The sequence below is a fragment of the Prionailurus bengalensis genome, chromosome E4, assembly GCF_016509475.1.
Source record: "Prionailurus bengalensis isolate Pbe53 chromosome E4, Fcat_Pben_1.1_paternal_pri, whole genome shotgun sequence".
Lineage (NCBI taxonomy): Eukaryota > Metazoa > Chordata > Mammalia > Carnivora > Felidae > Prionailurus > Prionailurus bengalensis.
In genome coordinates this window covers 34,587,535-34,615,326 of record NC_057360.1, presented here as the reverse complement: position 1 = coordinate 34,615,326, position 27,792 = coordinate 34,587,535, and the positions used below count along the sequence as shown (strand labels likewise).

The window sequence follows — 27,792 nt, the reverse complement described above, 5'->3', positions numbered from 1 at the left end:
AATGCGGTTTTAGTTCAGGGCAATGACACACAGAGGAGGGGGAGAAAGGGTAATGGGAGCAGAAGAATAGGGGGCGGGCAGTGGTGATGGGCAGGCTGGGCTGGTGGGAGGGGACTGGAGTCCAGCCTCCCCAACACTGAGTGCAGGGCTATGTTCTGACTCTCTCCTGCCCAGGGTTCCTTAAGATGGCGACATGGAGGCATTGTCCCTGGAGGTTTCTCATTGCCTGGGTGGACAGAGAGGCGGAAGGGGGATAAAAAGAAAAGGGAAGTGCCTCGTTTAGTGCCCCCCGTGGCCACCCGCCATCACACATGGTCCTGTGTGTCTTTCTGGTCCTTTCTCTCTTGGTTTTAGAGGAGGAACTTGGCCGGCTCCTCTGTCTCGTTACCAGCTGTCGTGTTTGCAGGTCAGCTCTGGTTGGGAGCCTGGCTCTCGCCAGCACAGTCCCCATGCATTCTTAAGACCCTCTCAGCTCTTCACCAGATGAAAACAGGCAGGGTTTACAAGAGAACAGACCGGGGGCCAGTAACGGTTAAATAAATCTCAAAACCCTTCCTCGTGGGTCTTCATTCAAGTGTAAACAGATTGGTTGCAGCAACCTGGGAGTCCGAATCTCTCCTTCTTCCTCCTCGGGTGGTGCCTCAGGTTCTCTCTCAACCTCCCCCCACACCCAGAACCACCCTCCCCCCCAGGCCTCTCCCTTGTTCTCTGTCTCCTGGTTTAGCAGGAATCTTGTTGGTTCTCCGGAGATAGGAAACAAGTGCCCCAGGACTCAGTGGCTTTTGTTTCTTTGCTCAGAAGGCTTAAGGGACTCTGCCCCTGTGCTCTATGGACCACTTCCTGACACGGGGACACCGCTGAGGATTTGGAGAAAAGAGCCGAGCCTGGATTCGGGGACGTGGATGCTTGCCCGTGGAAGCTCCTTGCAGGAATGCAGAATTCCCCTCCTGGGGGGCTGGAAGTCTATCGAAGGCAACTTCATCCTTCACTCTCAACTCTGGAGTTGCTCCAAGCCCCTCGGACTGTTGTCTCTTGGCTATTCCAGCTTTACCCTATCTGAAATCACTATCTCCATGTTGGCTCCGTATTTGGCCCTTTCTCTCCTCGCAGTTCCTTGGAGCTGAGGTTGAGGTTTGAATTTGGATTCTGCTTTGACCTTTGGCACTTCCCTCTACCTGGTCGGCACCTCGGTTGTGGGTCAGAGACACCTCTGTCTGGTAGGGAGGAGGGTGGCCCCTTGGTGGTCACCTTCTTCCTTGGAGTCCTTACAGTTTGCTCAGGGGGCAATTCAGGGTGCGACGTGGGAGGCGGAGGTGGGGGGAGACCTGGGGCAGGAAGGGGAGGTGCAGGGGGGTGGGGCTTGGCTCCCTGTCTCTATCTCCACCAGGGCCACTCCACTTGGATCTGGATTCTGTATGAGCCTTTCTTTGGTAAAAAGTTGAAAACGACTGATCTTTTCTAAGCCCCTTCAATTTATAAAGGAGAAAGCTGAGATGGAACAAAGGCAAAGGATTTGTCAAGGTCACCCAAGTGAGTTAGCGGTGGATTAGGGCTTCAGGAGGGGACAGGCCCAGTGGCTGGGGCGGACTCCTGAGCACGCTGACTCGGTGGCCTGACCCACCCTTCCAGAAGTCTTGTGGGTTGCGGTGGGTTGCCCTCGCTTGGCTGGCACAGGACCGAGGACCCAGAAAACTTGAGTGCTGTTGTCACAGGCTGTCTCTGGGAGTGCTCTGTGCTGGAACAGATGAGGCCCCTTTAATAAGCCCTGAAGACCACTGATGCCACAGCTTGTGAAGACCCGGGGTCAAGTCCCAAGGATGCCACTAACCTCAGCGCGATTCTGGATTTGTTATGTATTCTCTCTGAGCCTCCATTTAGCTTGCCCGTGTGTGCATGTCTCCTCCCCTTGTACCTTACCTTACCCCATTCAACAAGGTTGACAAAGAACTTGGGACCCCAACACTGGGGGAACTGGCCGAGAGGAGTGACGACGTCTGCTTCTGTTCTCTGTCTGTGTCCTTACCCTCCTTACAGGGACACCGAGTTGCGATGGAGGCTAAGAGCCGCCTCTAACGTAAAAGAAGAGGAGGAGAGTTCCTGTAGTTCCCGAAGCTCGAGGTTTGCCGCTGTCAGCTGGGATTTAGCTCCCATTGGGGTTTGGGGCCCTTTAGAATCACTGTGGGTCGTCCTGGGTGGGGGTGGAGGCAGACTGTGGCAGCACATGGATGGAGGGCTCCCTTCCTACCCTCCCGGGCCCGCCCCCTCAGGTTCCCCTCCCAGGGAGCTGGGGGTGTTTCGGACCCACCAGAGCGCCAGGCTCAGCTTTTCTAAAATGCATCCTCAGGGGCGCCTGGGTGGCGCAGTCGGTTAAGCGTCCGACTTCAGCCAGGTCACGATCTCGCGGTCTGTGAGTTCGAGCCCCGCATCGGGCTCTGGGCTGATGGCTCAGAGCCTGGAGCCTGTTTCCGGTTCTGTGTCTCCCTCTCTCTCTGACCCTCCCCCGTTCATGCTCTGTCTCTCTCTGTCCCAAAAATAAAATAAAAAAACGTTGAAAAAAAAATAATAAAATGCATCCTCAGAGTCAGGGGCACTTGAGGTGACAGCCAGCAACTGAGAAGTTGAGCCAAATGAAGATGGGGAGCCAAAGGAAAGATGAGACTCGGAAGACGGACCTGGAATCACGGAATTCTGCGCGACCCTTGGGGATTAAACAACTAACTTTTTTGGTACTAGTTCCTGGGGTATGCTTCTTGGTGGGGCTCTTATAAATGGACTAGGATGACGGACATTTATGAGCATTCAGGAGAAAAGCCAGAAAACGGAATGGTTTCTGGTTTTTCCCACTTTCTATTGTTCCCCGTGATGACTCAGAGAGTCAGCCCCTCTTCCCCAGTCTGGAGTTGGAACCCTCACCGTCCCTTTGCCAGGCTTGGCCTCCAGGTCACTGCCTGCCTCGTTGACGTTCGTCCCTTTTCTTCTGTGCTTTGCCAGCAACGATTGGGATTTTTCAAAAGCAGTTTATACCAGGAAATTAAGAGTGAAAGAAATCAGATTAAAAAAAAAAAGCATCGCGTTGTAAAATAGTGGATGTCAGGGGCTTGGGGAGAGGAGCACGGGGAGTTATTGTTTAATGGATACAGAGTGTTGCAAGATGAAATGAGTTCTAGAGATGGATGGAGGTGATAGAAGCACAACAATGTAAATGTACTTAATGTGCCTGAACTGTACGCTTAACAATGGTTAAGATGGTACATTTTCCGTTATGTATATTTCACCACAATTTAAAAGAAAAAAAAAAAGCATCCAAGTAGATGGATTTAGAGATTCCCTTACACGGAGTTTCGCCTCAGTGTTTGACAGGAAGTGTTTTTTTCCTCATTGTGATGGTTAGTTTAACGGAGCAGCTCAGCTAGACTATGGTGCCCACGTGTGCGGTCAAACACCAGTCCCAATGTTGCTGCAAAGGTTCTTTTCAGGGGCCCCTGGGCGGCTCAGCTGGTTAAGTGTCCAACTCTTGATTTCCACTCAGGTCTTGACCTCATGGTCGTGAGATCGAGCCCTGCGGCGGGCTCTGCGCTGGGCGTGAAGCCTGCTTAAGACCCTGTCTCCCTCTCTCTCTCTCTCTCTCTCTCTGTGCCTTCCCTACTTGCTTGCATGTGCGTTCGTGTTCTCTCCTTGTCTCTCAAAACAAGGGGGGTAGTTTTTAGATGTGAGTAGGATTTATAAACAGTAGACTTTGAATAAAGCAGATTGCCCTTCACAGTATGGGGAGGACTCATCTAACAGCTGAACGCCTTAAGAGTCACAGTGAGGTTCCCAAAGAAGAATAAATTCTGCCTCCAGACAGCGTCTGGGCTCGAGACTGCAACATCAGCTCTTGCCCGCATTGCCAGCCGGCCTGCCCTGCAGACTTCAGACTCGAGTGTGAACCAGTTCCAGAAAGTCTCTGTCGATCTACCCTCCTCCCCACATACATCCCTATGCATACACGCCAACGCCTGGACCCGCACCGTATTGCTCTGTTGGTTCTCGTTCTCTGGGAAACCGTGACTCATACACTTACCTGGATCCAACTGGGGAGGGAGGTGTCCATACTTGTCCCTGATGGGAGATAGGAAAAGCACCCCTCCCAGGTCTGGTGAGCACTTCATTTCTTCTCCTACTCTGCTGCCCTGGCTTCTCGCTGGGAATCGGCCCTCCTGGGATCTATGTCCTCTGCCTCTAGCCTATGTGCCCTTCTCTGGGCCTGCGGGCCTGCCCTGCTCCTTGGCTCTCTGGGTGAAGGCTCATCTTTCCTACTAGACCCCAAACACTTTTTGGACCCGGGCCCTCCTCAAGCTCTCAGGAAGCCACCTACTGACTTTGGAACCTGCTGGAGTCTGTCTGTAGCTTGAGTACATGGGGGTTGGCTGGAGTCACTTCTCTCTGCTACTTTCTATCTGCTTTTAGCAGATTTCCTGGCTGCTTCATGGCTGTTTTTGCCTTTGGGTAAAGCCTTGATTCATCTCCCATTTTCCTTGGTCAACATCCATGCCTAGGCTCCTAAGGGCCTAACTCTCAGGCACCAGTTGCCTTTGTGAAACATATGAGCATTAATTCAGCTTCTTCCCACAGCCAGATAGAGACTCTCATTTCCTCCTGCCTGTAGGTCCTACTGGACGGCCTATAAAAGAAGGATGGATGCTTAATACTTTCTCTCATTTATCTATAATAGATTGGAGAATTGATACACAGAGAGGTTCTGCAACTTGTCCCAGATCACACAGCACAGGAGGGGAATTCAACCCCAGGCAATCTGAATCCAAGTCCTATGCTCTTAGCCAGGGATAGCTTCGCGAACTCTATCTCGAAAGGAGAAAAGGGAAAAGAAAGGAGAGAAGAATGAGGAATAAAGATAGATAAGACAGAGATAAAGCAGAATCAGGAGTAGGATGAATATCACAATCGCATATGCATCACAAGGTCCTGAATGTGTGCCACGGGTGGGCCACGAATTTGGCTCCAAGCTTCTAGCAGCCAAATAGGGTGGGAGCCTCCTCTGTGTTTCCGCTCGCTCGCTGAGCCGAGAGGTGTGATCAGCTCATGGTGTCATTGCTGATCAGGCACAGATTTCCAGCAGTCCCTACTTCCCCGGGTTCTCTCGAGCGGCTTATGGATCGCGCAGGGGTTTCCTCAGTTGAGGGGCCCAGCTCTCTGATCATCCTACGGCTGCAGTTCGGTGAAATTCTTTTGCACTTATAGTGAAAATGGTATGTCATTCCCACTAAGAAAAGGGATGGGTCCTTCTCTCTTAGAATAATGATTCGGTATTGACATTAGACTGTACATTCTGGGAAAGTTGCAACTTAAAAGCTTAGCTTTCTTTTCCCGTCTACACGTCTGACAGTGCCTAATCCAGTGTCGTGCTCCCTGCGAGTGATGAATAGACAGAGGCTGTACTGAACAAATATGAATGTTAGCGAAGGCTGATGAGTGCTCCCACAGCGCCTGCTTGTGACAAGAGGGAGGACTCGTTTCTGGGGAAGACTTCCGAGTATTAAATGGTCTAGAGCTAACGAAAGGCAGCGTAGTGCTGTGGAAAGAACATGCAGTCCGAACTCTGCAGTCACTGTGTGACCTTCAGCAAATCCCTTAACCTGTCTGAGCCTCAGACTACAAAAATGGAACACGCCTACCATAGGAGGAGATGTTCTAGTACCTGGAATACGGTAGGTGGTCCCCAAACCGTATTTGTTCAATCATTCATTCTTTCCGAACATTCTTACTGGCATCTGCCGCGGGCCGGACCCTCGCCGTGCTCTGTCCTGGGCCTATGACAGAGAGCGGGACAGACAGACACCCGTAGATTCCCCGTCGCTTCCTTCCCTGACAGGCACCTGTAGATTCCCTCCTCCCCCATCTCTTCCTTCCCTGAGGAAGGTAGTTCCTGCAGCAGATATTTAATAATAGAGGTGCCTGAAGTCCAAGTTGCTGAGGGAAGAGACGGGGAGGCGCAAGAAGATTGGGGAAACAGAGAAATGGCCCCCTGCATCGAATCCACGAGGCCCAGTGTCCCAGTGCAGCCGACCCCATCTGACTGCCGCTGCCCCACATGGGCACAGGCCATGGGGCTCACCAGGGCCGCATGAAATGATTGCACCTTTCCCCCTGTGGTGGAACAGAGGGCCTCCAGTGCTCTAGGTCAGCGTTTAAAACAGAAGCGGAGGATGCTTTATGTTGGTTTCTGCACTCACCAACAAAACCCTCTGTGCAGTGGAAAACAGTGTCCTAATTATACACAGGCCCCAGCACTGTGCTCTTCTCCAGGCTCTTCAGGGTGTTGTGTTTGCATTTCCTCACCCTCGGGACGACCATTTGCATCTCTCCTGTCTCTCAGGGAACAGTGTGTGTGTGTGTGTGTGTGTGTGTCCCCACGTGCATGCGCACAAACCTCATAAACTCAGACCCTGCAGAGAAAGGACTGAAAACTCGTAGCAGAGATTCTCCCTTTGAATCCATGACAAGTCTATAGCCCCAGCATGCACTGTATTCAGGTGCATGCACCTATTTATACGATTTGGTGCTTCGAGTCCCAGGCCCCATTCACCCACGTGTTGACATCCGCATGAGACGGGGCTGTCTTTGAGAGCAGGGTCCGTGTCTCCGCCGTCAGGCTGGAGGCACCTTGAAGTCAGGGGCTGTCTCCCTCAGCAGATTGGAGGCCCGCTAAGGGTAGGGCTGCACCTCATCCTTCAGAAGCCTCTACTCTTGACGTGAGCGCAAGCCTGCGTGCCCGGAAAAGAGTTCTGACCTCAACGTCGTAAAGAGAGCCCTCAGTGGTTTCCTGGCACACAGTTTTCTGAGATGTCAGATTGACAGTCTCTTGGGCTAACTTCATCTCCTCCTTTTACCTGCCGAGAGTGGACAGTTCGGGGTACCAGAGAGAGAGAGAGAAAAAAACGGAAGCACAGAAGACAGGAAGGGGTGTGGCATCCTCAGGTCAACCCATCAACTCCCTACCTCTCAGGCTATTTGACTGGACTCCCCGTCAGCCCAACTGATCCCGGGGGCCAGGGCCCACCCTCTCCCCCCCCCTCCCACACCCTGCCCGTGCTGGATCTAAAGGCACACACTTTCTGGCATCATTCCCTGCTTTATCCCTAATCTCTTAACTGAAAATGAAAGGAAAACCACAAAAACGCCCTCCTCGTGGTGTGGCCAAGACATTCCTTTTTCAGAATCCTTGCGCTTTTCACCCCCCTAGAAGGTTGATGAGGGGAAAAGGATCATGTGTTCTTCGTTTATGATTCCCACCCCACCCCCACCCCACCGTGCCACGACGCCATACATCACGCTCAATAAATGTTTTGTACATACGAATGAATGTAAATTTCAGGAAGGACTAGGGATGGATCTCCTCATTCTCCTGAGACCTCATTCTTCCCTGGCAAATGGTCTCAACCCAAAGTGTCTACACCATCCGTCTTTTGTTGGAAAAAAACCCTGTATTCTGGGGTCTTGGGGCTAGGGGGCAGTGTTCACCTATTGGTACAGGCTGGAGCAGAGTGTGTGTGTGTGTGTGTGTGTGTGTGTTGATGATGATGACTGGACATTACTAAGCTCTGGTTCCAGAGAGAATTCTAGAAGTCCGTTAAAACAACTTAGCTCATCTTCCCATGAGTAACTTGCTTCTTGTATATGCCTGTGAAATGTTATTCGGCGTCTATGTGGCTGAACAACCAGGTTTATTTGAAGATAGAAGGTGGTTTTTTTTTTTTATCCAGTAAACTTTATTTATATATAACAACAGTACAAATGGTGTCCTTGGCTTGCAAAATAGGAGTGTTTCGTATTTACAATAGGTACACAATAATATATTAGAATAACCAAAAAAAAACCCCATTTTATTGGAACATTTTAAATACTTAATTTTCTTACAGTTTTTTTTCCACAACACCTGTAAAAACAACAAAACCAGACAACTATCATTGTATTTTCTTAAAAATATATATAATACAGATTCCAGTGTGTCAAGAAGAGAGAATTTGGGTAGGAGAAGTTGGGGGGAGAGGCAGGTGGGCTCAGGTCCCCAGTTTCATGGGCTTGTCCCTTGTTCCCCAACAGACTGCCCTGTATGGAGGGGGACCACGTTCCACTATGTTCTCCACTTGAAATGTCAACATAGAGGGCAAATAAAGCCAAAGGCAGGGCCTTGACTGATGTCCAAAGGTGCCTCCCATCTTCCTGGAGGCTAGACAGGAGGAGTAAGCTTCACAGCAGAAAGAACAGAGCCCCGTCTGAAGGTGGAGCCCTGTTACGGCGAGGAGAAGGAGACAGACATCCACGAGAAGCCCAGAATCTCCAGTCTGCTTGTTGGGCTGGGGCCCTGTTTGACAAGCAGTGATCTCGATCAGTCAGCTCCTAGGGCATCCCTGATACCAAGAGTGAAACTTTCATTCATGGTAACACTGAGGCCCGGGTGCTAAAACTTCCTCCTCTGGGGAAACCAGGAGAAAGTCAAGAGACCGAGAAGAGAGACTCTGGAGTTATGAAGGGGATCCTGCCATTTTTGCAAAGCGTGTTCCGGAGACAAGGCCCTGAACTTCATCTCCCCATCTTCCCGCGAGATCTGCTGCCACAGCCCTGTAAGTATGAGGCTGTTTTGCATTTTCTCACCGCTCCCCTTCCCCCTGCCCCAAGAGCCTCGGCTCTTTCCCGTCAGTAGCCAGGCTCCAGGCGCCTCAGATGCAGCACAGTGTGCCTGGGGAAAAAATGGCCTCCCCCAGGGCGGCTGCTGGCCCAGTGTTTACCTGCTGCAGGTTAATGGGGGCCTGTGTGGCAACTGGGATGCACCTGGAGATTTCTCAGCCAGAGGCTTTCAAACATTCTCTTTTTGTTCTGCCCGGATCATTTTTAGTCCAGCACACCCATCCATCGCTTCTGCTTCATGCTCAGCAGGGCCAGAGGCCTTGAACGCTATTTCTTGTCCCCATTTGGTGGAAATGAAGCAAGGTCAGGAGCTCAAGCAGCAGGGGACGCGCCACCAGAAGGGACAGCGGCAGGAGAAATGATAGAGCCTCTCACTGCACAAGGAATGCCCCCAGAATAAGGTAAGGCAGCTGGGTTGGTCCACTTTCTTCCTTCTTCCGGTCCCTTTTCTGCACAACTCATGCCCTCTGCAGGTGGTGGGGGAGAATTTACCTACTAAGCTGGTGGCAGGGACCAGTAGCCTGGAGAGTGTAAATCTGCTAGAAGGTCCTTCTTGGTCTTATTCGTGGCTGTGTTTCAGCACCCAGAACAGTGCCTAGCAGATAGCTGCAGTGTATGAAGGTTCCCTGAATGGATGAATGTAGGAACCAGTCCCCACCCTCCAGCGAGGTTAACAGCTGATTCACACTTTGAATGTCTGAGCTCTGCAAGGAAGGGGAGCTCTCTGCAGCGGTGGATCAGAAATGATTTGAGAGCTGTGCTGTGGGGAGAGGTAGGAGGGCAGACACAGAAATACCTGCCCTCCACCCCCGTGCTGAGGGCAGAGGCAGCAGACCAGGTGAAGTGACCTGCTCCACCAAAATGGACATCTCGCCCATCTTCGTCTTGTCCGTTAGCACCTTCTGTCTCGCCAAGCACATCGCTGGGGGCCTTTTCACTGTCGCTGGTGCAGATTAACGAAACACAACGAAGCTGGGTTGGTTTTTGAGAGGCATTGCCCTTCCTGCCTCCCTCCAAGATGGCTGGCTTCGTGGGGGGTGGGGGCTGTGACTTTTTCCTTACATGAGCTCCAAATATCTCCAAATCGGATAATAGGGAGGAGAGAGGCCAATCGACTCCCCGTTCTCCCCATCCCACAGGCACGGACTCCATTGGTTCTTGATGACCCAAAGCCAAGAGCTGGTGGAGGAGGGACAGAGGGGAAGCTGGAGAAGAGCCAAGGCTTGACAAGTGTGCACCCTCACGGCCTGACTTGAGTCGCACTGAGTCGTCCTTTCTTGAATTCCTTCCTCAGAGACGCCCCTGTGCCACTTCCTTTGCCGTCCCCACATGCCCCACACTCTTAACAGAATCCTGAGGAATGTGGCCAGACCATTCACGCCAGCTCTGGTTCCTCTCCTCTCCACTCTCCAGTTGGCTTATCCCCCATCCTTCTCCCCACTCTCCAAACACCTTCAAGGAACAGCCCCAGGGCAGCAAAGAGTCACCCAAAGTAGCTCCTGGTGGACACTCGGGTGTCCACCCGAGATGCATAGAGGTAAGTGTTGGTCGAGAAGCTGTTGAAACGTCAAACTTCCTTTTCCTTCTTGGTGGAACAAAACCCCGGATGCTGGTCCGTGCAGGGGCGTGATCAGAAAACCTTCACTCGGAGCTCACGTGTAACAGGAGGGCGGGCTGGGATTTTTCTGTGGGTGGGATCAAGTCCCCGGCTCACATGCCTCTTGCTCACATCCTCTCTCCTTTCATCGCCCTAAATCACAGGCTCCAAGCTGAGAAGCTTTGGGTGCAATGAAGAGCAAACACTTTGGCTTAGTGCGGAAGGCCAGTCATTAGTATTTCTTTCAGGCTATTAATAGGGTCCAGAGAAACTTTAGCAGAAGTGGATTATCGGAAGAAAGTGGCCTTGGCATGGCTGGTTGTGAATTATAATGAAAAGAGCGAGTTTCCTGAGTATTTTGCTGAAGGCTTTTCTCTTTCCCTCTGTCAGCTGCATTCAGGCAAGAAACCGGAGCTGAGGAGCCCGGGCGATGTCTGCTGTGTGGTTAGCACGGCACTCCACAGCCACACGCCGGGGACGGAAGCCAGCCCGCAGAGCTCCCCCTCCCCCAGTCCTTTCCTGGGAATCCAGTGTGGTCAGCAGAGCCTTTGGAAATTGGAATTGTTTGGAGGTAAATCATGGCACAGAGAAGCTGGGGCCCAGAGTTAATTACAGAGGAAAGGACCCTGGTCTGGTCTCTGTGGGGCTGCCTGGTCCAGTTTCTCAGCACCGCGGGCCCTTGGAAAGTAGAAAGTAGGAAGGGAGCGGTCGTCCTCTCCTGCCTGCCTCCTTCCCACCCCTTGGCCTTTCTCTCGCCCTCCTTCTCCTTCCCTCTGATGCTCTGACAGAGAAGCTGGAGCTGCCTGCTTGGATCCTTGCCAGTGTGGGAGGCCTGGAAACTCTGGTGGCTGTCCCGGTCACCTAGGTCTTGCCACCAACAGAGCCATGACTCCCGCTGGCTTTCGTGGCGCCTTTGGACCTGGGTGTGGAGCTTTGGTCTCTTGGTTTAGAAACTACACTCAGGAGAGTGGGTCATCCACGGTTTTAGGTGTCAGCAGAAGAGAGTGAGAAAGAAAGGAGCCCAGTGAGAAGCCACCCACTCGTCCTTGAAACTCATGAGGACAGGAGAGGCAGAGAGAGAGGCAGGAGACAGTAACGTGGGGATGCCACAGTCATTTCTACTGAGGCCAGGGCTCAGCCGACCAGGAGCTCCCACACAGGAGCGGAGGGCCGTCTCCCCTCTGCAGGCACAAGAAAACGATAGAAAGAAAGCGTCACAATCAACACGGCAGCATCTTTAACCTACGCTCTTCAAGTATTGCTTGCTGTAAACAGTGTTTGATTTTTGCTCTCTCTCGAATTGCCAAGAAACCACGGGCAGACTGGAGTGCAATCTAAAGCCAGACACCCATGTCCCCCAGTCAGCTCCCAGATGGAATCTCCCGGGGGGGGGGGGGGGGAGCCACACACCTCCAGGCCCTTTCCCCAGGGTGCCCGGTTCAGGACCGTGACTGATGTTAAGGCAAAGCTGCCCGGTGTCCGCAGGGAGGCCAGGCGTCGGGTCTGGGAGAGGCCCAGCTCTCCGCCGCGTCTCCTAGTAACTTTACAGACACCAAAGGGAAGAGTACCAAAGATCAGCTCCTCGCTTCTTGAGGTTTGAGATGAAACAAGAGGAAAACGAACACAAAAGCAGTAGCAAAAAAGCACTGGTAACTCTATGGACACAGAGCTCCTCTCCAGGGATGAGAGCCCACGGGGGTGTGGCAGGCGAAGCTCTGTGCCCAGCCAGCCGGGTTGAGCCCCCTCCACGGCGCTGCCGTCTGCACCGCGCTCTCTGTAGCTCCCATGCTCCCGTGGCTGCCGGGATAATTCCAGGTTTTCCCGGCCTCTGTTTCGGCGAAGCGTTTGGGGTGAACTTGTGCTCGTTCTTGTCCTCCTCCTCATTTTCTCGTAATTTCAAGGGGAAGGAAATGATCGTTTTCCCTCCAATTTCTCTCAGGTTCTCTTTGCAGGCTTTTTCTGGCATGTGGAAAGAGGAGTCACTCGAGGAAGGGGGGAGGGAAGAAGGAAGGGGGGCAGAAATCAGAATGAAACAGAAGTTGGACGGGATTAACAGGGAGGCTTTTTGTTTTATTTCTGTTTTTTTTTTTTCCTTTTCTTAAAAAAAATTAAATAAAGTTCTCATTATTTCCCCAATATACATCAAATGAGTTTTCATGCAAAGCAGCAGTCACAGAGGCAGAACTGTCCCCAGTTCGTGCCTCTCGGCTTGAAGAACCGCCTTCTCTGGGCCCCTGCTTCTCTCTGGTTCTCACTGTGGAGGGACGGCGCCCATGGTCTCTCCCTGCGGGAACCGGCTGTGACGAAACGTGGCTGGCGTGGGGAGAGGGGCCCTCCCCTCTCCCCGTGATGGGGTCTCAGGGGACACCAAGCTCTGGGGTCTGATCCCCTTCACTTGTCCTTCTTCTGAGACTCGCAGGGTGACGGCTTGCATGGGTCCCTCTTCCCGGGAACGTGAGGCTCCGTCTCTCAGCTCTCAATGGACAGGGACATGGCATTTATGAGCTGTTCTACCTTGTACGCCAGCCGCTGTCGCCGGGCCTGCTCGTCCTGCTCTAGGGCCCCGAGGAGCTGAGGAACAAAAACAGAGGTGGGGGAGACTTCAGAACTCAGTTTAGAAGAAGCCATGTGCTGAGTCTTTTGTCCTTCTTTCTGCCTTTCCATCCCGCCCTAAGGAGCATGACCTGAAATCATGTAAATGATTAACTGAGTGTATGTATGCATATGGATATATCTTTAAAATTTTTTTTTAACGTTTACTCATTTTTGAGAGAGAGACAGAGAGAGAGCACAAGCGGGGGAGGGGCAGGGGGAGAGGGAGACGCAGAACCCGAAGCGGCCTCCAGGCTCTGAGCTGTCGGCACAGAGCCCGACACGGGGCTCAAACCCACGAACCGCGAGATCATGACCTGAGCTGAAGTCAGACGCTTAACCGACTGAGCCACCCACGTGCCCTTGCCAGATATTGTTTTAAATATGTTGTTTTAAGATACACCCAGGCACAGATGTGCCTGGGTGGCTCAGTCGGTTAAGCGTCCGACTTCAGCTCAGGTCATGATCTCGCGGTTCGTGGGTTCGAGCCCCGTGTCGGGCTCTGTGCCGACAGAGCAGAGCCTGGAGCCTGCTTCGGGTTCTGCGTCTCCCTCTCTCCCTGCCCCTCCCCCGCTTGTGCTCTGTCTCTCTCTGTCTCTCAACAATGAATAAATGTAAAAAAAAATTTTTTTTAAGAAATAAAACAATATTTGGCATATACGACGAAGTGCTAAGTATTAGCTATTATCATTATCATTAGTATTATTACTAATGCTAATTTCAGGTACAGTGTCAATGCAGGTCTTGTAAATCCTCTGAAGCTGTCTTATTCAACCTCTCCTCATGTTAAGGTCCACCTGCGTACCTAAAATGTAACTGACGGATGTGCCCAAGTGCAAAGAATAGTCTGATTCACTGTTTAAGAAAGAATGAAATTAATTGTCCAACACTTTGAAAGGAAAACTAATTACATCATCAAAGTCTTGTTTATTATGTTGCCAAAGGGTGAAAGACAATGGAATGTGTAAGAAAGCATTGGATGAGTTGGAGACGATAAGGCTACCTTCTAAGGGAATGGTAATGATTTTTGAGCTCATGGGTTTTTGATTCCATGAGTGTTTTCTCTAAACTACCCTCTGTCGCTGTTACTTAGAGGCTGGACCAGGCGTTCTGTTTAACTGCCTTTCTGGCTGCGTGTCAGTCTCTGTCCCCTCCAGGGCCCTGCCTTACCTCTTCGCTATATTTGCTGACGTAGGAGTAGATCTCATTGAGGGCACTCAACATGTTGAACTCCACGGCATGCAGACGGGACTGCTCAGCGAGGTAGGCGTTCATGTCCTGGTCACTGATGGCGGGGAGCTTGGCAATGTCTGCATAGTATCTGCCATAGAGAGGACAGACTCCGTAACGGGGACCTGGCACACATTTGCCTACACTACTCCGACCTCGGGCCCCTCGAGAGCACTGCATGTCCCCAGTTACTCCTGCCTCCAATGTCTCTTTCGATGTGTTTTCCTCTGGCCTCTTGCCTCAAGCTAAGGGCGAGGCCTGGAGACTGTTGCTCAGGAGGCCAGACTCCATCTAGCTCCGAGCTCCCACTATAGTGTCCCCCCACCCCCCCCCCCAGAATGCATCAAAGCCCAGACTCTGACCAGACTCCAAGTATTCCAATCCCAGCTCTACTACCTGCTAGCTGGGTGACCTTGGGCAAGTTACTAAGCCTCTCTGTACCTCAATTTCCTCATTAGTCAAATGGCGATGACAACAATACTTACTTTGCCACTCTGTTGGATATTATAATGAGAGGACGCATAAAAAATCTTTGTCACAGGAATGGTTGCTTAGCATGTGCTCAATAACAGGTAATCAGAACGATAATGGTCTGAGCTCCAAGGGCACGGGGCTTCCCCTCCTTCCTCCACCAGAAAGCTTGGACAAGGGGGAAGGGGGGGAACCTGAGATCCGAAGGTACCTCAAACACGGGTGTGAGTCCTCAGTGAAGCCCACAGCGTGGGGAATGGAGCAGACAGGCAGGGGTGTGGGCCTGTCCCAGGGAAGCTACTGACCTCTCCACCCAGCTCTTGTAGCTGGGGATGTCCTTGGCATAGAGCAGCTTGTTGGAGGGGGAGTCCTTGCCCAGCCGGTGCTCTGACGTGGAGCAGGAGTCCATGAAAGTCTGGGCCACCACGGACAGGCAGGCGTCCGTGATGCTGCCCTTGTGGATGTCGAATACAAACTGGGGGTTCTTGATCACGTTCACCCAGAAGCGCAGAGGGAGGCTGTGGGTAAAGGCAGAAGGGACCCTGAGGGCCGAGCCTCCGCCGTGCCCCTGGTGTCGTCCACTAACACTCCTCTCCTCCTCCTACGAGTGAAACCTCTCTCTCCCAAGGGCAAGGGAATGTAATCACAGAGGACTGGGCCAGCCAGGGCTGCTAATTTAGCCTAAGTGATTCTTGACCCTGGGAGAAGCGGAGAGGCGCCATCGTACCCTAACAGGGGGGCCGACCCTGATCCCTACCGAGAGGTAGATAGACGGAGGTGGGTTCTGTGCCCTCCCGGCAGCCTTTGCCAAAGGCTCCCAGGCCCCCAGGGAAGCCTAAGTACAGAGAACTGCTCTGAGTTTTCTCAGAGCTTCGAACAAAGCCCCCAGACTCCTGGAGTCCCTTCACACAGTGCCATGGCCGTTATCCGGAAGGACGCAGCCAGCAGCCCCAGGCGCTGCCTCGGAGCCCCACAAAGGGCGCCACCTGCGCTCCCGCCCAGCCTGGCCCCCTGCGCCACTTCCCAGGGCAGGCCAGGCCCGGTGGGTGGGGCTGAGGAGTGGGCCCCCCAGGGGGCGCCTCTTTCAGGGCTCTCCCCCGGGGCTCTCCTCTATCTGGGCAGGGGCAGAGGGAGGAGAGGAGGCCATTGTGGGCATGCTGGGAACGACTCAGTGTAGCTGAGCGTTTTCCCACCCCAAGAGGAACTGATCAGTCGTTAGGAGTGTTCCTTCTGCGGCTTGGGAAGTTACAGAGGAGAATGAGTTTTCTCTGCTCCTGAGGCCATAAGGAGGAAAAGCCCATTTATTCCCCTTCAAAATCAGAACAGCTGCTGTTTCTGTGCCTTTTCCAGCTTCGTCTTCTCTTCCAGCTGCCCGCAGGGCCTTAACTCCCGGGCTCCTGTGTGAGTGAGCTTTGTTCCCGGGCTTGTCCTTCTGGCCTGAGATGACGGTCCAGAAATCCAGCCTACCTTTCTTCTCTCCTTCATCTTCTCTTGACCCTCAAGTGCCCCAGACTTTCCCAAACGCCTCAGTCATGCCAAGTCTTGGGAAGGGCAACTTTGCCCACTCCAAACACTTCCATTACGATTTCTGCCTATCTTCCAAAGGACGACAGGATCGGACACTGTCCTGTAGCCAGGAGAAGCTGCCTCGGCTGAGAGGTGACTCATCTGTTCCACCCTCCCCTCCTCTGGCAGCTCTGGGGAGCATCTAATATTCTTTCCTCGGACATTAGCTGTTTGAGGTCTGGAGAAGGGGACTCTTTCTGCCACAACCCCAGGGCAGGGCATTTCTATGACGGGGGCCTGTTTGGCAACAGAAGGCAGAGAGACGGGGATAATCCAGAACTTTCTCTTCATTTCCCTGAAACCGCAGCACCGGGCTGGGGAGTCTTCCAAAGCAAAGGAGACAGGCAGGGCTCTGCCCCCGGGAATCCAGACAAAAGGCCTGCCCTGCTGAGGCGCGCCGTGGGCTTCTCCCCCGCGACCACCGGCCACCGGAATCTCCCCATTCCACTATCCTGTGATCAAAGCTGCGGGCTCCAGAGGGCCAGCAACCACAGCACCTCGGAGAAGAAAGGATTATATGGGATGGGGGTTGGTTTTTTCCAAAGTGTTTTGCCGGTTGCTAGGATTTTTGATTCCCAAATAACAGCCGGGGCCCATCTGTGTCGGCTCTGTTTTCTGAGGAGATCGCTGACTCCAGACAGCTGTGCGGGCTGCCTGCCCAACCCACATGCCTGGACCTCCGCTCTCCCCTCTCGGTGCTCTTTCCTGGAGGAAGGTTTTTGACTCCGGCTCTTGGCCAGGCCCCGTCTGACCCGAGAGCCAGTCCTTAGCTTGGCTGGCGATGCGGGTCTAAAACCGAGGAGAGAAAAGTCCTTTGCCAGGGGCCTGCGGGAGCCACTTGTCCCACCGCGGTCTGGCTGCTGAGGTTACCTTAGGGAAGAGTCACGCCTGCAGGACACCCTGCCCGCTGCTTCCTGAAAGCCATGGCGCCGGGGTAATAACTTGGCCTTAAGGGATCAAGTTTGCAACGACATCCTCCCGGTTGGTGGGCTCAAATCTATAGCAGGTGCAAGCTCTCTCCCCGGGGTCTATGTTCAGTTCAGGGCTTCCCCGTCTCAGGAAGGGCCGTGGGTTCTGCCCCCCTCAGAATGCCTGACGCTGACTGGCTCTGCAGCTGTGCAGCTCGGTCCAAAGGTGGCTCCTTATGTAGGTTCCTCCAGCATCCTTTCTTGAGAACCAGAGGTCTCAGGGTCAGGGAGGAAGTGCTCCCTGGGAAAGGATCTCCACCTGAAAGGGCAGAGCTCAAGCACGCGTCCTGGTGCCGGGCCCTAAGCCAGGCGGGCCCCACTGGGCGCTGGCAGCCCGGGGACCGTGTTGGGGATGCAGAGCATATGTGCGCTATTTGTTCTAGGAACCTCAGAGTACCCGGCCCCGCGAGGAACGGGCTCCCCGCATCTCCCGGGTCCGGGCCGGTCCCACCTCCCACACCTCGCGGCCTCTCCAGGCCGCAGCTCCCCCTGGGCCCCCCGAGGGGTTACCAGTTGCTTTTCCAGGTGTGCCGCACATCTGTGTCATGGATGCCGTGTCTGTCCGCCTGCTCATCCAGGAAGTCAAACATGTACTTGATGGCCAGGGGGAGGGCGCTGCCCCGGTGCACAGTGCTGAACAAGGTCTCAAACAAGTCGTCCACGAACTTCTGCAGGGTGCCCTGGGGGAGGGACGGTGGGAGAGTATGAAGGGGAGGGTGGGGGTGCAGGCAGCAGACGGGCAGACCAGATGGTGCCTTGGACTGATCCCGCCTTGGAAATTTGTCTGCGGCACCAGGCTGCGCAGACCGTGTGGTGGGGGGTGGGGAGGGAGGGGGCTGCGGGGGTGTCGGGGAGGGGGGAGGGGCTGGAGAGGCTACAGATTCCTGGGAAGAACCTCTCCTCCAACTGGCAGCCACATGGCACATGTATGCTTGTGTCCGTGCCGGGCGGGCGTAGGCACAGGGTGTTGGGATGGGAAGACCGTGAGTCCTCGGAGCCCAGGCTGCCCACAGGGGATGGTGGGCGCACGCTGGGACGAGAGGGTGTCTGCGGAACAGCCTGGAGGACGATGAGCCTCCTGGCAGGACGGCAACCGGTCTGACTGAAAGGAGTGAGGAGGTCTGTGGTATCAGTGGCCTGGGATCAGTGGCGTCTGGGAGTGGGTGCTGCGGGTACAAGGGTCCAGATCCAAGGACAGCCGGGCCCAGCTTTGACCCACCGGGTCCTGGAGGATCTCTGGGCAGGGACAAGGCCGGGCCTGCATCCCACAGTCGACAGGTTCAAGGAACACTTCTGACGGTTAGGTAAATGTCCAACCTTTTTTCTGGTGTCCTGTGTTCGTCTCTTATCAGCATATTAGCAAAAGCAAAATTTGAGACACGTGGTCCGAGGGTGTATTTCTATGTCATCTTTGGGAGCAAGTCTGAGAGCTGCAATCTGGATGCCACTGCGTTAGAATTTCAGCGGCATTTCTGTGGGGTCTGTGGTGGAGAGCATTTGAAATCTGACCTGTGCTGGCAAATATGAGCCACATAACTGCCATCCTTACAGGCGTATTTGTTCTCCGCGAGGGAAGCTGGAAGACGGCTTTTAGATCACAGCTTCCAGCACCGTGGCCCCCTCACTTCCATCAGCACTCGGGGGCAGGTGGGATGGGATGGGGAAGGGGGAGGCTTCTCTCCAATTATTGGCAGGTCCAGGCCTTTATGCTTTCCCTCCCGATGTGGCCGGAAAGCGGGTAGAAAAGGCAGTGGTGGTGGAGGCTGGCATATCCAGCTGACATCGATAAGAAAACCCTAACATTTTCCTAAAAGGTACAGGCACCCAGAGCCGAGAGAGCAGTTCCTTTGCAGGGTAATGGTGGTCTTGATGGGCCAGGGGCAATGATATTGTTGCAACCGTTGCCAAAGGGTAGGGGAAAAACAGCAGTGGCCCGGTCCTCTGGAAAGCCTGCTCTGGGACCTGGGTCTGATTGTCTGAATGGGTCCCCTTAAAGCACAGACTCCATGAAAGTCTTCTTACCCTGGTGGGCAGGTGGGGTGGGCAGGACATACCCCTCTAAGGAGCCCTCCCGGGTTGGGGAGAGCAGGCGTTACCTTGGTGGCCAGTAGCCGGGTCAAGTAGATCTCAGACACCATCTTGCTGCCCCGGTCACCCTCCTTCTGGTCCCCATGGTCATGGTTCTTCACCAGATGCCACACCTTAACCCCACTCTCCAGGTCTGGGGTGATCATAGGGGCTCGGGACCGCAGGCTGTCGGGACTGCCGGTGTACCTGAAGGAGGAGTCTGAGGAGAAGGGGGCAGTGGAGGCCCATGAGACACTGATTTCGCCATGCTTGCTTGTAGAATCCTTCTAGAATCTCTGCCCGCCTACTGCACTCACTCAGAATAAACTACTTGCGATTGGACGGGGACCCTTGGGACTTCATATCTGGTGGGTTATTGTAGGGATCCTTGGTTGGCATGATGACAGAGGAGACTGAAACCCTTTCTTTTAAAATAAAATTCAGGGGCACCTGGGTGGCTCAGTAGGTTAGGCATCCGACTCTTGATTTCGGCTCAAGTCATGATTTCATAGTTTCATGAGTTCAAGCCCTGCATCAGGCTCCTCGTTGACGGCTTGGGGTCTGCTTGGGATTCATTCTCTCCCTCTCTCTCTGCTCCTCCCCGACTCATGCACGCTTGTGCGTGTGTGCACGTGTGCACATGTGCGCGCACGCTCTCTCTCTCTCAAAATAAACTTCTAAACAAATTTAAAAAATTAAATAAAAAAAGTAAAACAAATTAAAAATAAAAAGGAGTTTGGAAATTCTGTGAGTTGGAGACAGCCTTGCAAATATGGGAGCTCTCCTCCCCTGATGCTTGCACGGCAAGAATAATCAATAGGTAATATGTCCGCCAAATATTTTCATAGGGGCTTTGATTAAAACTCTGGGTGCTAAGAAGCTGTAACTTATAATGCTCCCTCTTGGGAGTTAATGGGTCCTTCTTACTTGGAGCCTAGAATATGGCATCACCTAAGCCATTTTTGGAGCCACTGGACTCAGTCCTTGAGCTGGAAAACCCAAAGCCTTCCTGCATATACAAAGCCAGAAGAAATGGAGCAAGAGAAGGTGAAGCAAGGTAACCTCATGGCCCAGCAGGCACTGGGGGCCCTTGTGCCCTCGGGGGTGGATAGGCCAGGATGGTCAATTGCTTGCCAAATTGGGACCCTTTTGGGAGTAAAGGGGGGCTAGTAATAACTCAGCCAGGACAACAGGCACAAATTGGGACCGGACCAAGGACTGGCATGTGGGAAACACCACCCGGGAGCCTCCCTGATTCTGGGCCCCTCAACCTCCTTCAGCAGGTGCAGGCTGTCAAAGGAAGGGCACGTGGTGCGCCAACTCCCACAGCTCTGAGGACGCAGCCGTGCCGGGAATGACTGCACTAGGGGGGAGGGAAGGAAATGAGCGAACGTCCTTGACTGGACAAGGGCAGCTGCGAGGGCTGCCTGCTCGTCCAAAGGGCTGGTGAGACGTCCGTGGTAGATCACAGAAGCTGCCTCCAGGCTGCCCAGGCTGCCTTTCCAGGTCCTCACCGTATCTGCTGATGGATGTGCGCGAGATGCTGGCAGACGCAGGGATGTTGTAGGAGGAGGTCTGTTTGGGGACCAGAGCCACCACCGATCTGTCTGACACCTGAGAAGGGTAGGAAAGGTAGAGTGTGGTTGAACCGGTAAAGCGCATTATCAAGTACTTCTAGAAGGTAACGAAGGAGGCGTGGGGTAGAGCACAAGGAGTTCAGGGATATTGAAGATACTATGGTTGCTACTCGCCAATACGTCCAACACGGTAGTTGTTCGCCACCTGTGCTAATCGCGCGCTTGAACTTCAGTTAGTCCGAACGGAGATACATTGTAAGTGTCTAAACTATAACACGAGCTATTATGCTATAAACGCATAATATACGCTGGGTTTCAATAGCTTAGCGTGAATGAAAGAACACAAACTATCTCATTAATAATTTTCATATTGATTCCATGTTGAAATCATATTTATCTTAGAATCAATTAGGTTAGAGAAGATATATTGTTAACATCAATTTCATCGGCTCATTTCTACTTTTTAAACGTGGCTAGTAAAAAGTTTTAATTTACACATGTGGCTGGCATTATGTTTCTCTTGGACAGCCTGGGCTAGACTCAAGCCTCCCTTCAACGCCGTGAGTTTGCACGATTATTACCATTTTACAGATGAGGAAATTGAAGCATAGAGGGGCTAAGCAATGTCTTCAAAGGCACACAATGAATGAATACATGGTACAGCCCATCTTTGTAGCCAGGTCTGTCAGGCTCCAGAGCACATGTTCTCCTTGTTATATCCTAATTTGGGATTTCATTTCAAGTCACACTGGTCTGCAGCCCATTTTCCCTTTTGGCTCTGATTTCTTTTCTGGCCAGGGTCCTATAATGCCCGGGCCACCTTGAGGGGTTCCACCAACAGGGCAACTGCTCTCGGGGAGGCAGAGAGAAAGACGGCTTGTCGCTCTGTCCTCTGTGAGGGTACCCAGGCTCAGCACCCGGCCTGGAGGGAAAGGGCTGATAAATGACAAGCCATATTGAAGACATTTGGGGCCATTTTGATTTAAGATTACCCTCCATCCAATAAAAACGGAGAATCCCCAGAATTGTGGCGATCCAATTAAACCCCTAACGCAGAGGGAATAAAACAGCTATAATAATGTTATGGGCCATAAAACATTCCTATTAAACCATTTTTTATTTTAACAATTTTTATGAACTTTATAAGTTTGATTTATAGCTGCACCAGTCGTAAAACCATCTTTCTGGGTCTTAAATTGTCAGTCCCTCTCTCCCACCAAAAAAGAATTAAATGTTGGGAAGTCAAACTATAAATGAACATTAGTGCTAACGAGATTCCCTGATAGCTGGTTTTAGTAGTGGTGTTTAATTTTACCCTCCCTATAAATCTGCGGGAACCCAGGAAGTTTTTTAACATCTCTTTGTTAATTAAGATTATGCAGATTTTCTCCTGGAGGGACTTCCAGGACCTTTGACTCCAGGGAGAGTAACAAGGGGGCGATGCTTTGACTTGATGGCATAAAGCTGAAGGGCCCTTTGCTCTTTACGGCATCTGGAAAGTTCCAGTGCCCCGTTACTCCCCAGCCGGGGTGGCTCCCTGGACTGCCAGTGGTCCGCACCATCGGTACTGGGTCTGGAACTGAGGGGAACCTCTCCACCTCTGTCCTTCAGGAACTCTCCTTGCAACTGGCAGTCTAGAAATGATACTCCGAAAGCCTGGCAGGGGCAGGGGTTTCTACTCCCAACAAGAACAGATGATGCTCTCCACGTGTGGTTTGTTGTCACCTAAAGGAAGATTCACAAGGTGACGCGAATGACCACAGTTCAATTCAGTTCCAGGTCTCGTCACTAAATCTCTCTCGTCTTCAGTGCTCGGTCGTTCTTTCTCTTGACTGACAGGCGGTGCAAATCCACGGTCAAGATGCTTGGCTGGGTCCGACCTCGGCTCTGCCATTTACTAGCTACGTGACATCAGGAAAGTCGGTTAACCTCTCCGTGTCTCTGTCATCTCATTTGTCGATGGGGATACTAATGGCATGTAGGTGTATCATGAGGATTAAAGGGGTCAGGACACATAAAGGCCGACAGCAGTGCCTGGCACCCAGTGGGCACTCGGTAAGTATCGGCATTAGTGTGGTTATTATGGGCATCACCATCATCATCACAGTCTCCCAAAGGGAAGAATGATGGCTGGTGTTTCTCATCACTCTGGGCCAGCATGTGGGAAGTACCTTGCACTCGGCAAAGCTCAGTAAATATTTGAGGAACGAATGAATACATGAATGATAAATGACATCGGGGAATTGGAAGTGCTTTGTATGATGAGCACTGTAAGAACAGAACATTCCATTCTGATTGGAAGCCTTAGGACGGACGGCTCAGTAACAACCGTCAGGGCATCACAGACAGAAAAGAAAGGGCTCACTCCTGCCCTTGAGAAACTGATGATTTGAAGGCACAATGCTATTCTCTTTTGCGCTTTCTTCTGCCGTTATAACCAGCTCATTGCAAGTGCTCTACAGGACGCATCGGCACCGTGTGAGCGGGATGGGGGCGGAATCAACAGGGAATGGCTATAAGTCTACCTCCCGCGTCCCTCACCCGTTATTTCTAATTCTTCCAACCACCCTCACAAGCCCTGGCTGTCATCTTCACTTTACAGATGGGGAGCCCAGGTTCTGAGAGGTGAAAGTCACACACCACCAGTGAGTGCGGAAGCGGGGGTTTTAATACAGCTTGAAAAGCCTTTACTCTTCTCAGACGCCACACTCCCTCTGTCTGGGGCTGGGTGTGGTCAGGGACCCGGCACAGCTTAGGCAGGCCAGTAAGGCAGATGGAGCCTGCAGAGGAGCGTTTCTGGGGCTGCCCCCAGTGTCCCCCACTAGCTTCCTTTGTGCTTCGGAGCCTCCCAGCCAGCTCCTATTGGCCTTCAGGACCCCCAGTGGCCTGGCTGATGGCAACCTGGTGCCTGCCAGTCCCTCCGCACCCTCCCTGTGCGCGGCGTGGACCTGGGAGGATGTTATTAATCAGGCAATCCCTTAGGGTCTCACAGCCTGCGGCGCTTCCTCTGGTTGGTTTAATTTCCCTCGGTGTCTCTCATTTCCAGCTTCTATTTCAGTATTTTTCCTGAGTCCCAACCAGCCTACCTGTGCTTAATCTTACAGAGACCCCCAGCCACGAGAGCAGTCGTTACCATGGGAGGGAAGGGGAGGCAGGAATAGATAGTCCTGGATCTTTTGTTCTTTTGCCGGAATTTTTTTTTTTTTTTGACTGTTCATTCATTCAGTGCATCTGCCTCTGTGCTGAACACTTTACTGCACTGAATCGACTTCACACAACTTTATGGGGCGGGGATCACTTTGAACTCCATTTTACAGATGAGAAAGAAGAGAACTTAAGTAATTTCCCCAAGGACACCAGCTAGTAAGTGGCAGAATGCAAGACCCGGAAGACAAGTCTACCCAATTTCTTGCTCCGTGGCAAGTGAGAAGTGTAAGCTGCGTTGATGAGATGCTGAGGACAGAAAGCAGCAGGTACCCACGGTCAGTGTCCTTTCAGAGGACTTCACAATATGCCATTTTTCGGTGGAGGTAGAGACACACAGAATAGAAATGCCTAGCCTCACCCAGACCACTTAAGTCAGTTTCTTGGGGCGGGGTCGGGGCACTCGTCTTTTTGAGAAGTTTCCCTAATGATTCTCATAGGTAGTCATGGCTGAAAATCTCTGTTTTATACTCAGAGGGGAGGAGGAAGGGGTAGATGAGAAAATCTCTTCTAGGCTTCTGAGGGCCTGAGAGCAAACCCTGGAGTGAAAGGAATGTTTTGGGGAGTCAAAGGTCGCGGCTCAAAGCCCCTGCCCTCACCTGATAATGCATCAGCGTGTTCAGCCGCTTCCAATCGCCCTCGATCTTGGTGGTGATGTCTTCATCTTGCAGCACGACCCGGGCGATCCGGCCTTGACGCCACTCTGGGGAGAGGGGGTGGTGTAGGTGGGGGGGGGGGGGGCTATGAACCAAGGTCACCCAGTCCTGCCTCCTCTAGGGGCCTGGCAACCCCAGCTGGTGCCACTCATAGTGCTTTGAGACTTCAAGGGCCCCATGGGGTCAAGGCAGCTGGGGAGAAGTGTGGACTTCACCAGAGGTGGCCACATCAGAGCAAGCAGTGCCCTGGGAGAAGTATTTCCTACGGCCCCTTGCCTGGGGCAGGACTGTCCCCAGGAGGGGCCTATGCAGGACACGGCTTCTCATTTTCTCACCTCATTCCATGCCATGGCCCAAAGGCCCTCCTGGAAGCCACTTTCTATCCCTTGCCCACACACTCCAAGCCCAGGCCTCCTACCCAAGTCCATGTCAACAGCCCTTGGCCGTTGGGAGTAGGGCACGTTCTTATAGACGGCATCGAGGATCTTCTCCTTGACCTGCGTGATGGTGTCACAGTTTAGCACCTTCACTGGGATCTCGGGACTGTTCTCGTTGTCGGGGTTGACGCAGTTCAGGATCTACAAGTGACGACGGAGGGGGAGCAGGATAGGAGTTCAAGGGACAGCTTGAAGGAGTGGGAGGAAGCCCTTGGACTACTCCCCTTTTAAGACTTACCCTCCCTACAAGAGAAATGTCCATGCCTCGGGTTCTCTCGCCTTCCTGCCATCTGCCAAATGATAACCTGAGCCATGCCTACCCTGCCCTTCTCAAAGAATTGGGGCTCCACTTTCTAGTTCCTGGTTGGGTTAGGAGCCACTGTAATCCCGGAACGAGGCGTCCTAGGGGTTCAGAGATGGCTCCAGGTGTATCCAGGGCTGGCCACCCACCTCCCAAAGCCTCTATATTAGGAATTAGCAATTTCATATTCTTCCCCGTAATGCTAATTTCCCCATACCTAATGGAGGGGGTCTCACCCCACCCCCACCATATCATCTAGGGTAAACTGAGACAGACAGGGCTCTTTAGGCCCACCAGCTGAGATGGGGAGGGGAAACAAAGGCATGTCTGCCACACTCTTGGAACACTTGGCACGCCCCTTAGACTTGCCCCCAGGCCATAGCCTAGCCTCTTTATTGATTGGCTTTGTGCTTGGAGGGCAGAGAATGGATCTGAGACAGGAGGTTTGCTGTGTCCCCTAAGTTTCCAGCCTCCTCACCAGGGTCTTGTACTCGATCTGCTGCCGGATGAGCTTGTCCTCGCTCAAGGAGTAGCGGGCCTCACCCGTGATGGCGTCGATGGGACCCTTCTCCATCTGCTGCTTGATGGCGCAGTAGAGCATGAACAGTGGCTCTCCCGCACATTCCTGTGGGCACAGGCAAGGGCGTGGGCTGTGCGGGGGCACCAGTCTCCTCCTCTCCCTCTTCTGGCCATGTTCCCAGGCCTGCTTTGCTTTGGAGCACCCCCGTCAGGCAGGTTCCTACTCCTGAGGGGTCCCCCTGCAAGCCCCGATGGCCAGGCTTGGAGCAGCCCCCCTCCCATCTTACTCTCAGCTCTAGGTCCCAGCTCGCTCCCAATCTCACCTTCAGGAACTTGTGCAGGAGGAAGGCAAACCAATTGGTCAGCATCTTCTCGGCCACAGACTCTGTCCTGGGGAGGGAGAAGGGGTGAGGGGCGGTCCTTTGTGGAGGGGGTCTCGAGAGGGGGGTCGTCTGACTTGTACGCACCATGGCCCAAGAGAGCAACAGGGCATCAAAGCATGCAGGGGTGGGAGCCAGGACACCAGAGCGAGAAGTGTGACCTCAGGCCAGAGGCTTCTTCTTTCTGGGCCACAATTCCCTGTGGAACTGGCACTACGGGTCTTCATAGGAAGGTGCCAGGTACCCCTTTCCACAGGGCTATCAATGACCAGTTCTCCTTACTTCCTGCCGGCCTGAGGATGATCAACTGAGTTTCTCTGTCCCTCTGGGATTCCTTGCACGCCTAAATACTCCATTTTCATACCCCAAAGGCCCCTGGTACCTGCCCCTCCAGCCACTCAGAATCAGACTGCCTGTATTCCAAGTCTGACTCTGCCACGGACTGCCTGCGTGACCTCGGGCAAGTCATTTCCCCGGGCAAGTCATTTCGCAGTCTCTGGGTTCGTTTTCCCCATCTTTGAATGGGGACCAGGATAATACCTATCCCACAGGGCTGTTATCAGGATTGAATGAGTTAAGTATGTAAAGCGCTAAGAATAGCACCTGGCACCCGTGAGCACTGTTCCGTAAGTATTAGCTGTTGTTACTGCTATCGCGTGGGCTTGTGGATCCCAGCCACTCAAGTGGAGAGCGGTGTGCATGAGTGTTCAGCGCACAGGGGATCTGTTTTGCAAGCACCACCCCTCCCCATCCCCCAACCTGGGCTGCAGATCTGGGGACTCGGGGAAGGAACAAAGCAGCTGTAACAGACCCTCCGCGATGGGGATGGGGATGCCGAGGGGTATTTTAACACCCTACATGTAGTGCAAATTATACCCTCTGGCTGCGGTAAATCCCAGGCATTTGCCAGGGCTGCTCTGCAATCTGGGCCTGGGAGAGAGTGACAATGGCAGAAGAAATTGTAGCTTTGTCCCCCGGCCCCTCCCAGCACCCTCTCCCTGCATTGTGCCTGAGATTAGCTCTAATTTAAATACAACAGTTCTTAATGAGAGTTTCTAATGCTCAGATTGGCAGGATGGGGGCTCCGAACTCATAAAACAAAGCCATTCCTCCTCCCTCCTCACCCCACGTGGGGTCTGGAAGCCTGTGACCTGGCTGGGAGCAGGCTAAAGAGGAGGGTGGGGAAATGGAGTTGGTGCATTCCAACCTCTGCTGCCAGAGGGGCTCAGGAGCTCTGCTCTGCTCCCTGGGGCCTCCAGGGAGGGTGGCCTTGGGGGATGGATGCCAAGGTCTCCAGCCCTCTCTCCTGCCAGTAAAAATGGCAAGGGCGGAGGGAGCCTGTGGAGGCTGCTGGTGATTCGGATCCTGGGAACTGGGCGCGGAAGGGAAAGGCTGCAGCAAATCTCCAGCCAGCCTCTGTCCCACAGAACCTTCGGCGAGGATGGAACTGTTCCCTAAGTGCGCTGTCCAATATGGTGGCCGGCGTGCGGTGACTGGGCCCTTGGCATGTGGCTAGCGCGACGGAGGAACGGAACTTCA

General features: G+C 53.1%; 1 protein-coding gene across 1 annotated transcript in view; it reads right to left on the bottom strand.

Moving 5' to 3' along the window:
* Positions 1 to 12,334: 12,334 nt before the first annotated feature.
* PLXNA2 (plexin A2) overlaps positions 12,335 to 27,792 on the bottom strand; it is a 206,825-nt gene continuing 191,367 nt past the window's right edge. The window contains exons 23-32 of the mRNA XM_043568305.1: positions 26,197 to 26,263; positions 25,833 to 25,979; positions 25,035 to 25,194; positions 24,560 to 24,663; positions 20,694 to 20,793; positions 19,209 to 19,399; positions 17,623 to 17,792; positions 14,884 to 15,096; positions 14,048 to 14,198; positions 12,335 to 12,856 (exon numbers count right to left, since the gene is read on the bottom strand). Of these exons, the coding sequence (XP_043424240.1) occupies positions 12,755 to 12,856; positions 14,048 to 14,198; positions 14,884 to 15,096; positions 17,623 to 17,792; positions 19,209 to 19,399; positions 20,694 to 20,793; positions 24,560 to 24,663; positions 25,035 to 25,194; positions 25,833 to 25,979; positions 26,197 to 26,263 (1,405 nt within the window). The 3' untranslated portion in view covers positions 12,335 to 12,754. The remainder of the gene's footprint in view (positions 12,857 to 14,047; positions 14,199 to 14,883; positions 15,097 to 17,622; positions 17,793 to 19,208; positions 19,400 to 20,693; positions 20,794 to 24,559; positions 24,664 to 25,034; positions 25,195 to 25,832; positions 25,980 to 26,196; positions 26,264 to 27,792) is intronic.